The 16302-nt window shown below is 42.0% G+C and overlaps 1 protein-coding gene across 1 annotated transcript in view; it reads right to left on the bottom strand.

The window, feature by feature from the left end:
• Window positions 1-2154: 2154 nt before the first annotated feature.
• Window positions 2155-16302, bottom strand: part of corin (corin, serine peptidase) — a 92937-nt gene continuing 78789 nt past the window's right edge. Inside the window, exons 18-23 of the mRNA XM_052100861.1 lie at window positions 11654-11782; window positions 11525-11574; window positions 6520-6694; window positions 6151-6422; window positions 4303-4436; window positions 2155-4135 (exon numbers count right to left, since the gene is read on the bottom strand). Coding sequence (XP_051956821.1) covers window positions 3953-4135; window positions 4303-4436; window positions 6151-6422; window positions 6520-6694; window positions 11525-11574; window positions 11654-11782 — 943 coding nt within the window. The 3' untranslated portion in view covers window positions 2155-3952. The remainder of the gene's footprint in view (window positions 4136-4302; window positions 4437-6150; window positions 6423-6519; window positions 6695-11524; window positions 11575-11653; window positions 11783-16302) is intronic.

Genomic DNA, 16302 nt, shown 5'->3' with positions numbered 1-16302 from the left:
TAGGGCTTCGGGTAAACGAGGAAAAGAGCAAGCTCGTCCCGATTCAGAGCATCTCATTTCTCGGCTAGGATTTGGACTCAGTCTTCATTAACGGGTGCACACAGTCGTTTCTGACCTGTTTGAAGGCGTTCAGCCAGAAAACAGCAGTTCCTGGGGTATATTGCGTCCCCAGCAGTGGCCAAAACACTCGGGTTGATGCATATGAGACAGCTTCAGTACTGGCTCCAGACTATAGTCCCGAGATGGGCATGGCGCCATGGGACACATTGCGTGGCCATCACGCCGGTCAGTCGCTGCCTCTTCAGCCCTTGGACCAACCTCACATTTCTACGGGCAGGTGTTCCCCTAGTGTAGGTCTCCGGGTGTGTCATGGTTACGATAAATGCCCCCAAAACAGGCTGGGGCGTTGTATGCAACTTTATGCTCCTGGACGGGCCTGCAGCCACGTCGGCACGCCAAATGCCTCCAGTTATTGACAATACTGCTCACCCTGCCGAGGTTCCGGCCATTGATCTTGGGCAAGCACATGTTGGTTTGGACAGCCAACATGGCAATGGTGACATATATTGACCGTCAAGATGGCCTACGCTCCCGTTGTATGTCACAAATCTCCTGCTGTCTCCTCCTCTGGAGTCAGCAGCACCTCAAGTTGCTGTGAGCCACTCACATCCCAGGCAACCTCAACACTGCAGTGGACTTTCTGCCACGATAGGTTACCCACAGGGGAGAGGTGCAGGTAGACCTGTTTGCATTCCCAGAATCCTCCTCCTGCCCGGTTTGGTATGCCCTGACTGAGGCACCCCTCGGTATAAATGCACTGCCACACAGCTGGTCCCCTGTACTACGCAAATATGCATTTCCCCCAGTGAGCCTACTTGTACAGACCCTGTGGAAGGTCAGAGAGGATGGGAAGCAGGCCGTCCTAGTAGCACCCTAGTGGCCCACCCAGACTTGGTTCTCGGACCTCACGCTCCTCGTGTCAGCCCCCCTGAGGATGCCCCCCAGCGAATTCCCCTGAGGATGGACCTTCTTTCTCAGGGATGGAGCACCATCTGACACCTGGGACCATGCCCAGCACGTGTTCCCTAGATGACTTCCTCCTAGCCCTGAGGCAGACGAGTTAGCGGAGAAACTTGCTGCCGGCTCAGTGCACATGCTAACTAAGACCTGTACTGTAAATAACCCCATGCAACGTATTTATTCCACTAAATCGTATCCCTGTTGGTAAACTACATCTTTCTTGGGCAGAGGCCCCTCTGCCCCAGTCACCATGTTTGTAGAAACTCCTCCCCCGTTGGGTAGGACCTACCATGGGACTTCTCCACATAACATACTTCTGACGAAAAAGACTCAACAAGACCATGTGATGTATTTGCACTCAAAATACCCCCCCGTCTCTGGGTTGGGTGTGGTCTCTGCGGTGTTATACCCGTATGCTCGGGGGAGTGGGATGCAAATACCACTCGCCAATTCCCATTGGCCTTTTTATCAAAAATCAGAGGTGTCTCGAGCTCCGAAGAGTGACCCCTAATATATATTTTAAAGCTTTGACATAATCGTGCCAATTAAATGAACTAGATGAAGTCTGATTTAATTAAACTAGAAGCACACAAAAGTGTTACATTTATTACCCACGTGTGGTATCATTGTCAAGCAGTGAGAATAGCAACAGTATTATAGTTCATATCTAATGTTTTACACAATCATATGAAAACATTAGATACATTTTCAGATAATAAAGGGGTTTAAAAGTGACATCAGAAACACATGCTTGCTCTTATGTACTGACACATAACAGACTATAACAGTTATTCATATGATTCATTGCTACATTACCACAACATATGGGGTTACTTCACACAGTAAACTTTAGGGGGGTTGTGATGTTTGTTTGTGCAGAACAACAGCTTCTGTTTTCATTTTTAACTTAAGTCTTCTGTTAAAACTCATGTATTATTTGAGCTGTAAAGTTGAACGGGTTGTTTTAGGGATTTACAGTGTTACGTCGTCATGGTAATAAAGTTGTATAATTGTCTTCACACAGATGTGGTCGGTGCGTGATTTAATGACAGTAAAATCATGTTCACACACATTGTTTATGTACTTGTGAAACAGTATTTTAATGTTGACAGATTAAACCCCATTGACTTGCATTATAAGGGTCTCACTGGAACACACATTTAAAGAAACATTATAACACAAACACTGTCGATAAAGCAATAAAGGCACAGATCTTATTTTTTGTTAGAACTAGATAACGTTAAAAGATTTGAAATGAAAACTGATGCGTGACAGACGGGTCTTTACAGACTGAACAAAGAAGGATTCGTTTACTAGATAGGAATCTTTAATGTGCATTTATATTTTTACATACATGTGTAATATATTTACAGAGCATTAAAAACATAGTACATCACAGTTCAGATTTACAGCTTTATGTGCACAAAAATTGTAGAAAAATATTCTTTAAAAAATACAAACAGACGGAATGTTGCACTTAAATGCAGAATTGATACATTCTTATGAAGCATTCACGAGAACTGTGTGAATATGACAATAACACTGATAACACACCAGAGACCCACATGAGAACACAAGAAGCAATGATGTCATCAACAACACTAAAGAGAGAATATCATTGGTTGAGAGGTTTCAACAGTCCCGCCTCTTACAGAACCCACCAATAGCAGCAGAGGAAATGCTGTGGGAAAAGTGATGAGCGGTAAAAGAACACTGTTTCACACGCCTGCAGCGATGGACACTATATTCATTTCTGCATCACACTGAACACTGATTCTAGCAGAATACACATTTAAAATGTACTAATTAAACACAATATAGGCTTTCATTAAGCAATATAAAATACTGTCAAGAACTACTCACCCACTGAAAACAGACGTCTGTCAGTCTAGATGCAAGTCACACACGCTACACACACACACGCTACACCCACTCACAGGCTACACACACACACTCACACGCTACTCACACTCACACGCTACACGCTACACTCACACGCTACACACGCTACACACACACACTCACACACTACACACACTCACACACTACACACACACACTCACACGCTACACTCACACGCTACACACACTACACACACACACTCTCACACGCTACACACACACACTCACACGCTACACACACTCACATGCTACACACACACTCACACGCTACACACACACACTCACACGCTACACACACACACTCACACGCTACACACACTCACACGCTACACTCACACGCTACACACGCTACACACACACACTCACACGCTACACACACACTCACACGCTACACACACACGCTACACCCACTCACAGGCTACACTCACACGCTACACACGCTACACTCACACGCTACACATGCTACACACACACTCACGCTACACACACACACACACACACACACACATACACTCACACGCTACACTCACACGCTACACTCACACGCTACACACACACACACACGCTACACACACACATATCATTTGGGTGTAAATTTGACCCTTCTCTACATGTAAATTAGATTTTATTGTGATCAAGTTTGTAATAATTCTCAATGAGCCACTCCTGATAACCACTTGATCATTTATGATAATTATGAATAAATCGTTATATATTGTGAATAGATCTGCAGTTACACTGATGATGCTGCACACACACGCGATCTGTGAAACAGACACCATTAAACCAACGAGTAACACTGGGTGAAGCGGTGAGGACCTCCTCCACATGAATAACATCAGAACAGTGTGTTTATCTCAGTGTTGTGACATCACGTCTGGTTAGGACACAATGTAATACACACACACACACACACACACACTTATCTTGCTGGGATGATCAGTGAAGTTCATTCACAGATTCGTTTTCCACTCTGCAGGTGAGAGAGCAGCTCATCTCCAGCTGTGTGTGTGTGTGTGTGTGTGTTCAACCTACAGCAGCTGAAATGTGCGCAGGTAAATCTGTCTCTCGATCCACTCAGTGAAGTGAGTGACATTTGCATAGACACCAGGGCCCAGGACCTTAGAGAAACACACGGAGCCCCAGGAGGTCAAACCATACAGAGACCAGCGGCCGTCATCTTCCTCACAGACCAGTGGCCCTCCACTGTCACCCTGGAGACACACACACACATGATTAAGGGGGTACAGCAACCAAAAACTGTAAGTGTGTGAAGTTGTTGTCATGGTAACCAGATTCATTAAAAAGATGTTCTTTAATCCACTCTGGATCATTTGTGGATGCTCTTGTGTACTGATGCTGATGTGCAGCACACACTCACCATGCACGAGTCGATGGTTCCCGCCTCGTATCCGGCACAGAGCATCCGTGATGTGATGGTCTTCATATCAAAGTACGACTGACACTGAGAGACAGAAATGATGCGCACCTCGCCCTCCTGCAGCTTAAACGGCACTGAAACACACAGAGTTCAAACATCAGCATCTCTCGTGTCTGTCTACTGATGGGACGATGAGAGTCCATGAGGCTAACATCATCACATCATCGATCAGTGTGTGTGTGTGTGTGTGTGTGTGTGTGTGTGAGTGTGTGTGTGTATGTGTGAGGGTGTATTTATCACTTTGTGGGGACCAAATGTCCCCATAAGGATAGTAAAACCCGAAATTTTTGACCTTGTGGGGACATTTTGTTGGTCCCCATGAGGAAAACACCTTATAAATCATACTAAATTATGTTTTTTGAAAATGTAAAAATGCAGAAAGTTTTCTGTGAGGGTTAGGTTTAGGGGTAGGGTTAGGTTTAGGGGATAGAATATAAAGTTTGTACAGTATAAAAACCATTATGTCTATGGAAAGTCCCCATAAAACATGGAAACACAACGTGTGTGTGTGTGTGTGTGTGTAAGTGTGTGTATGTGTGTGTGTGTGTGTGTGTGTGTGTGTGTGTGTGAGTGTGTGTGTATGTGTGAGTGTGAGCGTGTATTTATCACTTTGTGGAGACCAAATGTCCCCATAAGGATAGTAAAACCCGAAATTTTTGACCTTGTGGGGACATTTTGTTGGTCCCCATGAGGAAAACACCTTATAAATCATACTAAATTATGTTTTTTGAAAATGTAAAAATGCAGAAAGTTTTCTGTGAGGGTTAGGTTTAGGGGTAGGGTTAGGTTTAGGGGATAGAATATAAAGTTTGTACAGTATAAAAACCATTATGTCTATGGAAAGTCCCCATAAAACATGGAAACACAACATGTGTGTGTGTGTGTGTGTGTGTAAGTGTGTGTATGTGTGTGTGTGTGTGTGTGTGTGTGTGTGAGTAAGTGTGTGTGTGTGTGTGTGTGTGTGTGTGTGTGAGTAAGTGTGTGTGTGTGTGTGGTTATGTGATGTAATGGATAACTACTGGCCTGCAGCACAAAGGATTTGGGAAAGACTCAGCGCTCCCTTAAATCAGCACTGTTAAGACAGTGTAATACCAGAAATGATTGATTAGCGTTATCATTTTTCTTCAGTCAGACGGTTTCAGTTGTGCTCAACGGTGCTGCCTCCTTGTGGACACACACGGTAACGGACTGAAACCGCAGTAAGATATCATTAATAAACCCCCGGACCAGAAACACTCAATCTGATGCTCTTCTCATGGCTCTTAATTCAGTGTTTGGATGAAGCCATAAACCCGAGAGAGACATGATCCAGATCTGATGAGGACGACTGACAGTGTGTGATTGTTGCTGTTGTTCCAGCATCAGTGAATGCAGTTAAAGGTCCCATTCACTTCCACTGTAAATGACTGTAACTTTTAAAGGAGGAACGAGTCAAAACACATTTTTGTTGTGATCAACATTATGACACAAATGCTGATGATTGATCTGAACTTGAACGCGGAATATTCCTTTAAACACAAACTGTACTGCTGCTGAGGACACAGTGATGACACTGAAACTGATGATTCATCTACTACATGTCATTCATTACGTGTGTCATAAGATGAACATGTTCTAGCCATCAAAGAACAGATGGATTAAAGTCATCATGGGATATGATGGACTAGCATAAGTGTAGGTCACACATATTTCCAGTAAACTTATGAGGGTTCAAGAAGTGACCTTCAACTTACTGACCCTGAACTATAACCTCACGTATGTGTCCTTGTGAATGTACCGTTCACTCACTTCTGCTGCCCACGTGTCCCCAGCCCGTGATGTGGCAGTATTTGTCAGGTTTGGGTAGTTGTCTGCGGTCCGGTAGACAGATGGGTCGGACATAACTGGTCACCTCCACCTCTGACTCCAGCTCCACCACGCTGATGTCATAGTCCACGACGGCACGATTGTATCGCGAGTGAAGGATGATGCTTTTGACTCGCCGTGTTTGCATGTACGGAGACGGGTGATCCAGATTATTGATGCCAAGAACGACTTTCCAAACGTCGGCACTCTCGCGCCTGCAGATCAAACACATGGGTTGAAAATCGTTTACAGTTGTGCTTGTGTGTTCACACGTAAAGTGTGTATAATGTATGTGTGTGTTTGTGGCCTCACCCTTCAAAGCAGTGCGCTACCGTGAGGGCCCACTTCCTGCCGATCAGCACACAGCCACAGATGTGTCCGCTCGGGTCACTCTGAAGGGAGCACTGCCACGGCCAACGGCCCGGCCGACTCGTACGCCCTCCCAGAATCCTCTTCACCAGCCGAGCTGCGGGCCGACGCCCACATTCTAAAGTGTGCGCAGAGTAACGGATTACATGTAACTTTTTCCATTAACTTTAGAAACTAAATTATTTTTTTTTATTTTATTTATTTGTTTATTTTACAGGGACAGTGCTCATTAATTAACAGTAAAATAACTGTAAATGAGCCAGAGTTAGCTCAACAGGCTAATTTTCATCTGTTGTCCCTGGCCAGTTATTATGATGGCAACCAATCAAGCTATAAAAAACATCAAATGACTTTTACAGTCCACAAATAATAACAACATAGAAAAATAGTGATAAGACAGATACAACACACAACAATAAGTAACAAGCAACATCAGCACACAAACATAGGCTAAAACATACTGAGATTTCAAAGTCTTACACAAGACAATCTGCTAGCATGCCACAATTCTCAGTAGGCAGTCAGTAGTCTAATGTGCACATATCTGATTATCAGTTAGCCAGTTCTTAAGATGACCAGTAAAAGAACGATAAGTGTTTGTTTCTCTTATCAGCCTTGGCAATAGATTCCACTGTTTAGTTGCTGTTACAGAGAAAGCTGACTGACCAAAGGCACTTTATCAAGTGGGAATGATACAGTCCCCTCTTGTGATACCTCTGGTGACATGAGTGCCTGCTCTCTGCGTAACAAATCTCTTCAGTGGAGGTGGGGCCATGCTATGCAATATCTTATATTAGACAAAGATTACTGTAAGTGATCAAGTTTTCCCAACTCAGAAGTCTATGGGTATATAAGATTTGACAGGTGTGAAAACTATTAGGTTTCTGAACTACAACTTTAAGAGTATGTTTATAAAGACTTTCAAGTGACTTCACTGTAGACTTGTTAGCTTGTGCCCAGCTTGTCAAACAGTATGTAAAATGAGGGCATTCATATACAGGTGAAACTCGAAAAATTAGAATATCGTGCAAAAGTTCATTAATTTCAGTAATTCAACTTAAAAGGTGAAACTAATATATTATATAGACTCATTACAAGCAAAGTAAGATATTTCAAGCCTTTATTTGATATAATTTTGATGATTATGGCTTACAGCTTATGAAAACCCCAAATTCAGAATCTCAGAAAATTAGAATATTACATGAAATCAATAAAAAAAAGGATTTTAAATACAGAAATGTCGGCCCTCTGAAAAGTATAATCATGCATATGTACTCAGTACTTGGTTTGGGCCCCTTTTGCATTAATTACTGCCTCAATGCGGCATGGCATGGATGCTATCAGCCTGTGGCACTGCTGAGGTGTTATGGAAGACCAAGATGCTTCAATAGCGGCCTTCAGCTCTTCTACATTGTTTGGTCTCATGTGTCTCATCTTTCTCTTGCAATGCCCCATAGATTCTCTATGGGGTTCAGGTCAGGCGAGTTTGCTGGCCAATCAAGCACAGTAATACCATGGTCATTGAACCAGGTTTTGGTACTTTTGGCAGTGTGGGCAGGTGCCAAGTCCTGCTGGAAAATGAAGTCAGCATCTCCATAAAGCTTGTCTGCTGAAGGAAGCATGAAGTGCTCTAAAATGTCCCGGTAGACGGCTGCGTTGACTCTGGACTTAATAAAGCACAGTGGACCAACACCAGCCGATGACATGGCTCCCCAAACCAACACAGACTGTGGAAACTTCACACTGGACTTCAAGCATCTTGGATTGTGTGCCTCTCCATTCTTCCTCCAGACTCTGGGACCTTGGTTTCCAAATGAGATGCAAAATTTGCTCTCATCAGAAAAGGGGACTTTGGACCACTGAGCAACAGACCAGTTCTTTTTTTCTTTAGCCCAGGTAAGACGTTTGACATTTGAAGCCCATGTCCAGGACCCGTCTGTGTGTGGTGGCTCTTGATGCAGTAACTCCAGCCTCAGTCCACTCCTTGTGAAGCTCCCCACACATTTGAATGGCCTTTTCCTGACAATCCTCTCCAGGCTACGGTCATCCCTGCTGCTTGTGCACCTTTTTCTTCCACACTTTTCCCTTCCACTTAACTTTCTATTAATGTGCTTTGATACAGCACTTTGAGAACATCCAACTTCTTTTGCAATTACCTTTTGAGGCTTTCCCTCCTTGTGGAGGGTGTCAATGATGGTTTTCTGCACAACTGTCAGGTCAGCAGTCTTCCCCATGATTGTGAATTCAACTGAACCAGACTGAGAGACCATTTAAAGGCTCAGGAACCCTTTGCAGGTGTTTAGCTGATTAGAGTGTGACACTTTGAGCCTACAATACTGAACCTTTTCACAATATTCTAATTTTCTGAGATTCTGAATTTGGGGTTTTCATAAGCTGTAAGCCATAATCATCAAAATTATATCAAATAAAGGCTTGAAATATCTTACTTTGCTTGTAATGAGTCTATATAATATATTAGTTTCACCTTTTAAGTTGAATTACTGAAATTAATGAACTTCTGCACGATATTCGAATTTTTCGAGTTTCACCTGTATATCATAGCAGTTTCAAAGCTGAAAGATTCCCTAACAAATCTAAAATTACTTAAATGAAATCTAACTCGTTTACACATACTTTTTACATGAGTTCTAAAACAGAGACTCGATTCAATCCAAACACCCAGATACTGTATTCAGTCACAACTTGCACATTTTGACCTGATATCATTATGTCAGGGTCTGGAACGCTACATGGTGGCTTTGAAAAGAACATGCTAACCGTTTTACAAACATTTGTAACGTTAGACATGATCTGTCAAGCCATGTTGTGATATAGTTCATTGCACTGGTTAGTTTTGAAGCAGCTTGCTGTTTTGTGCTGCTATGTACATAAATAACAGCATCATCAGCATATAATAGGATTTCTATATCGGAACAAACTAAAGGCAAATCATTAACATAAAGACAATGGCCCAAGTATAGATCCTTGCGGAACACCAGTATTATTTGTATAAACAGTGGATTTATGATTTTGGACCTTTACATAATTTGTTCTTCCCTTTAGATATGAATCAATCCACTTAATGGTATCCTTGGAAAAATTAAAAGAAGCTAATTTGTTAAGTATTCCATGATTCACAGTGTCGAAGGCCTTTTTAAGGTCTAGGAAAATTGCCCCCACAATACCACCCGTATCCATCATGGATTTAATGTTTTCCAGAAGGAAGAGGGTAGCAGTCTCTGTTGAATGGTGAGCTCTAAAACCAAATTGCATAGGATGCAGGCTAAAGTCACTGTTGTTCAAATAAAAGACTGACTTTCTCTGAAACCCACTTCTCCATCACCTTAGATACAACAGGCAAAATACTGATAGGTCTATAGTTACTGATAATCTGGGGATCTCCTGCTTTAAAAATTGGTGACACAATAGCAGTTTTCCATGTGTTTGGAAAAATCCCTTGAAATATTGAAAGGTTTATGATATTTGTAATGGATGGAGCCAAGCGGTCCTTTAACAACTTGAGCATTATGGAGTCCATCCTGTAACAGTCCTTAGCTTTGGAAGTCTTAAGTGTTTTAATTATCCTTAATACCTCTTGCTCTGAGATGTTACTTAAACAGAATTGGGGTTTAGAAGTTTGAAGCTGACAGTCCACTAAGATGTTATGCTTTGTTTCAGTGAAACTTTGAGTAATCTCATCCACAGAGTCAATGAAGTATCTTTTAAAGGCTTCAGCCATTTCAAAGGGATCCTCAGATATTTTACCATGTAGCTTTAACTGTAGATGCTTTGATGATCCACTGTTATTTACACCAATTCATTTCTTAATATGCTCCCAGATTTGTGTAGTATTACCTCTAGACTCATGAATAATACTAATAAAAAAGTTTGCTTTAGCCTTTCTTAATTCTCGAGTAACCCTATTACGTAACATTGTAAACTTTTGTCTATCAGTTGGCAATTTAAACTTCAAAAAATCTTTTAGTACACGATCTCGGTCCTTCATCAGTTTCAGTAAGTCTGTACTCAACCATGGTAGACAGTAATTTTTACTCTTTTTCGTACCTTGGGATGTTTTTGTGAACTTTTGTGCTATACTCTCACTATCTTCCTCTACATTCCTCCCAGCTATAATTTCATTCCAGTTTATTTTATTTATAGTCATTTGGAAATTGTCAAGTTCACTTTAGGAATTCTAGAATACTGAGAATGATATTTATTTGTCCTAAATCTATTATTTGTAAGCTTTCTTGAGAATAAAATTAGGTTATGATCAGTTAATTCAGTAATGACATTATATGTTTTCTCAACTCTTTCTGGCCTGTTTGTGAAAAGTAAATCAATTTGCGTCTGTGAGGATGCGGTTAATCTGGTAGGACCTTTAATTAGTTGTGTAAAATCCATATTATCTGTAATTCTTTTTAAAGAATTCCTGTTTCTCTTGTCATCCCAATTTATGTTGAAATCACCTAAGAGTAAGACTTCTTGTTTTGAATTACATTCTTTGAGTAACCTTTTAAATTCATCATAGAAGGTATTGGTAGAAGAATAGAGTAAAAACATAACAAAAGACATTTGAGAAGAGAGAGTAATAGTTAATCCAATACATTCCAGATTTACATTAGACAGTTGAATCTGGGTGCAGTGAAAATTATTCTTCAGGTAAACCATGACTCCACCACCTCTCCCCTTAACTCTATCTCGTCTAAATAAATTATCTCCAGGTATATTCAAAGCGTAACGGATTACATGTAACTTTTTCCATTAACTTTAGAAACTAAATTAGTGGTAATCAGATCACAGTCTGAAGGGTTAGGTAACACTATTTACCTTAGTAACAAACTTACCTTGAGTAATCTAATGGAATAAAAACCCCAACCCAAATGATACATCATGAACACTGTAGCGGAAACATTAGTGTTGGAAACACTGCGTCACTCAAACTTACCGTCTTTAGCACACTGCAGTGAGATTGACTTGTGTGATTGACAGCTCTGCCTGAAGAGGAAATATTATAATCAGAGTCATAACATACACTAAAGCCACTGAACACACACACACACACACACACACATACCCTCTCTTTCCCAGCATGCTCTGCAGTGGTATGATGTCGTGTTCACTCCAGTGTGGGTTGATGTGGAGCCAGCGCCTCCGAACAGCAGACAACGACATGTCCTGAACAATTTCTGTGGAGAGAGGAGAACTACACACACACACACACACACACACACAGTCACAGAGAGACACACAGTGACACACACACACAGTCACAGAGAGACACACAGTGACACACAGTGACACACACACACAGTCACAGAGAGACACACAGTGACACACACACACACAGTCACAGAGAGACACACAGTGACACACACACACACAGAGTCACAGAGAGACACACAGTGACACACACACACACACACAGTCACAGAGAGACACACAGTGACACACACAGTCACAGAGAGACACACAGTGACACACACACACACACATAGTCACAGAGAGACACACAGTGACACACACACACACAGTCACAGAGAGACACACAGTGACACACACACACACAGACAGACACACAGACACACACAAAACTTGAATGTAATTAAATATGTTAAAGATATTTTAATTCAGTCTAACCATTTTATTTTTCATTCCTTGTCAGATCTCACAGCAAAGACAAATTCTTGTTCTAGAAAATGTATCATTAAATAATGCAACAGCAAATTTTTCAGTTTAATCCACGGCTAGATGTGTGTTAGGCATAATGTCCAGTCAGACGTTTACTATAAACCCCAACAGGGCGGTCTGATATGTGGATGTGCGATTGTTACTGAGAAATATCAGACCACTAGATGTCGCCATTTAGGGGTGCGGGGAAAAGAGTTTCAGCAATGCATCGTGATTCTTTCTAAAATGATTCTCAGAGAATCAGAATGAGCTTTATTGCCAAATATTCTTACACATACGAGGAATTTATCACAACAACAACACAGAGATAATACAAAAATAGAATAAAAATAAAAGTGAATAGAATATATATATATATATATATATATATATGCATACACGCATGTACAAATACAAATCTGTTACATACAGATGCAAGGGAATGTAATGCAGAAGAGATATGTTGGATAAATACAAATAGACTAAACTGTGTATTGCACATAATTATTGGTCAATGGGGCAGTTTTAACTGTTCATAAGATGGATAGCCTGAGGGAAAAAACTGTTCTTGTGCCTGACGGTTCTGGTGCTCAGTGTAGAGGTCTGCAACCCGACCCGGGACCGATGGGACCAGAGAACCAACCGGGTTTGATAAACAGGCTTATCGAACTTGTTTCACGCACGCGCTTTCACTCACAGACATGCATGAAAAGATGAGTTAGGGGCCATAGAACGTGTTTTTACCCGGGACAGTTCTGTTTCTCCATTATTTTCCTATGTAAAATCATGCTGGACGAATGACATTTGCACCGTGTGTCACTTTTCTTCAGCGTCTCGTGAAGGACCGGTACATTTTAAACACCTAATTAAAACTTTCATAAAAGCATGTTGAGACACCTGCACTCTGTTTCATTCTTTGCATATCTAGATTGTTTTTAGCTCCGTTGTCACAAAGATTCAACATTCTAAACAACTTCCGGCTGCATAGAGGGGACCGTTCATATTATTCCAGATTGTTCTGCACCAAGTGATGTTTCAGCAAATAAACAGTAAGGCACTGCTTTTTTCCTCTTCTGCTCTAGTGTACTGAGGGTCTGCTGTGCCTTTTTAAAATTGTGTATGTTTACTGTTTCAGTACCGTTATGAATGTTGCCTATATGCTTGCATAAAATACAGCCTATTGCAAGCGATTTTTAGTTCAGGCTCAAAATCTGATGGTATTGTTCATGCCGGGTAAGGCCGGGCCACACTGTCACTGGTACAGATCAGGTTAAGGTTTCATTTTAAGGCCTGTGCAGACCTCTAGCTCAGGCTTCTGTAGCGCCGGCCAGAGGGCAACAGATCAAAAAGTTAGTATGCTGGGTGAGTGGGGTACAGAGTGATTTTACCAGACCTTTTTCTCACTCTGGAAGTGTATATAATCCCCTCAGCAGTCCGAACTGTCCTCTGAAGTCTTCTTATATCATTGTTGAACCAAACCAGACATTTATAGAAGTGCAGAGGACAGACTCAATGGCTAATGAGTAGAACTATATCAGCAGCACCTGTGGCAGGTTGAACTTCCTCAGCTGGCGAAGGAAGTGCAACCTCTGCTGAGCCTTTTTCACAATGGAGTCAATGTGGGTGTCCTACTTCAGGTCCTGTGAGATGGTAGTGCCCAGGAACCTGAATGACTCCACTACTGCCACAGTGCTGTTCAGAATGGTGAGTGCGTGAGTGATCAGCTCAAGGTTGTTGTGACCACACCAGACAGCCAGCTGTTCAGTCTCCTGTCTATATGCAGACTCGTTACTGTCGCGAATGAGGCCGATGACCGGGGTGTCATCTGCAAACTTCAGGAGTTTGACAGAGGGGTCCTTTGTTGTGCAGTCATTTGTGTACAGGGAGAAGAGCAGTGGAGAGAGCACACATCCCTGGGGTGCACCAGTGCTAATAGTGAGGGTCCCGGATGGGAGTTTCCCCAGCCTCACTAGCTGCTGCCTATCAGTCAGAAAACTGGTGAGTTGGTCACTTGCTTGTCAGGACAGTGCATACACCTGATGCAAAGAGTTTGTCTCCACTGTGGGCTGTCGGCATCACCGGTGTCCTTCGTCCCTCCAGCTCCGCCCTGGTCAGTCGGTCACCTGGCTCCACCTTCAGCTCTACCAGGGACCTCCTTCCCTCCGGCTCTGCCTTGGTCCTCAGCCCCACTGGCTCCACCTCTGTCCTCCGATCCCCCAGCTTCGCCTCTGTCCTCTGATCCCCCAGCTTCGCCTCAGTCCTCTGAGCCTCCGGCTATGCCCTGGTTCTTTCGAGCCTTCGGCTACGCTCCGGGCACTAGGATCCCCAGTTCAGCCCCTCGAGTCTCTCACGGCTCCAACTTCCACGACTCCACCTACCCTGGCACCGCATTCCATGGCTCCACCCCTCGAGCCTCTCACGGTTCCGCCTTCCATGGCCCTAATCCCTTCCATCTGTTCATCATCATCCCTACCTGTATTTCATTCCCTCATTTAGTTCTCTGTGTCTAAATTCCCTTTAGTTTTGTTCAGTCTTTTGTCAGTCCTTGAAGTGTTATGTTGAGTTTATTGAAGTGATACATTATGTTGTTAATTTGAGATCTTAAGCTTGATGGTTTGTTCTACCCCAGTGTTTGTTCTAGTCCAGCGTTTGTCCCACTCCAGCAATTGAAATTAAAATATTGAATGGTTCTACTCCTGTGTTTCCTCTTCAAGACACCCAACGTTACAGATACTGTATTGTGTTCCACAATGTTTTTAATTATGTTAGAATCTATAATTCCTAGAACCGCCATCAAGGGATCTAAATCAATAATAATAAATCATCTGCACTTAAAGACACTTTGCCCCCCACAAAAAAATCCCGCTGAAGGCCATTGAGGATCATAAAGAGTTTGCCAAAAGTTCAATTGCTAATGTAAAAAGCAGCGGAGATATCGGGCAGCCCTGTCTAGTAGAACGCATTAGATTATATTAATCAGACCTAAGCTTGTTTGTCTGTACTGAGCATTTATTTCATGATCCATGAAATAAATGCCAAAGCCAAACCTTGACAGTGCCGAGAAGAGATAATCCCACTCATCCCTGTCGAAGGCCTTTTCTGTATCTAATGATACAAGTATTTCAGATTGGGAATCTGATTTAGAGGAGTATATAATAAAAATAGTCTGCAAATATTATGAGCCATTTGTCTATTTTTAATGAATCCTGTCTGATCTTCATGAATTATTGTTTGGAGCACATTTTCCAGTCTAATGGCCATTATTTTAGTGTCTACATTTAGAAAACTCACTGGCCTATATGACGCTGGATCAAGTGGGTTCTTCCCTTTTTTATGTATTGGAGAAATTGATGCTTGGTAAAATGTGGTTGGAAGAACACCCCTATCCAATGATTAATTTAAAACATCTACAAGGTGAGGGGCAACTTCTGAAATAAACACTTTGCAAAATTGGGCATATACCTGTCTGGACCGGGGGCCTTCAAACATTGTAAACTATGTACAGCTAGAATTATCTCTTCCAAAGTATTAGGTTCCCCCAAAGAGTTTTTATCTCCTTTATTAATAGAAGGGATATTCAAATTATCAAAGAATGCATCCAAGAGCTTGACTTCTTTTGTGATTCCATTGTATAGAGCTTAACATAAAATTATCTTAATTTCTAATTGGTCTTTTGTTATACCGCCAGAACCCGTACGAATTTCAGCTATTCTGATGCCTCAGATACTCTATTCTGGTTTATAATTTAGTAGTCTCAGCTGTGGAGAGATGATTAAATTCAGTCTGCAGCGTTAATCTCTTTGTAAGAAGTTCAAGAGTAGGAGACACAGCATGCTGGTGATCTACCTCCAAACTTGTTCAGTTCCTCTTTGTGTCGTCTTTTTGTTTTTTGGTCAAATGTACACAGTGGGAAATAATTTGGCCCTGAATATAAGCCTTCAGCACGTCCCATAACATACTTATAGAAACTTCTGGGGTTAGTTTGTATATAAAAGATTATTTGGGATCTTATAACTTCAATATCGGTTTCAGTAGATAATAAACTATTGTCCATTC

This window comes from Xyrauchen texanus, chromosome 31, assembly GCF_025860055.1.
Source record: "Xyrauchen texanus isolate HMW12.3.18 chromosome 31, RBS_HiC_50CHRs, whole genome shotgun sequence".
Classification (NCBI taxonomy): Eukaryota; Metazoa; Chordata; class Actinopteri; order Cypriniformes; family Catostomidae; genus Xyrauchen; species Xyrauchen texanus.
The sequence above is the reverse complement of the archived record's forward strand: the minus strand, read 5'-3'. Positions and strand labels throughout refer to the sequence as shown.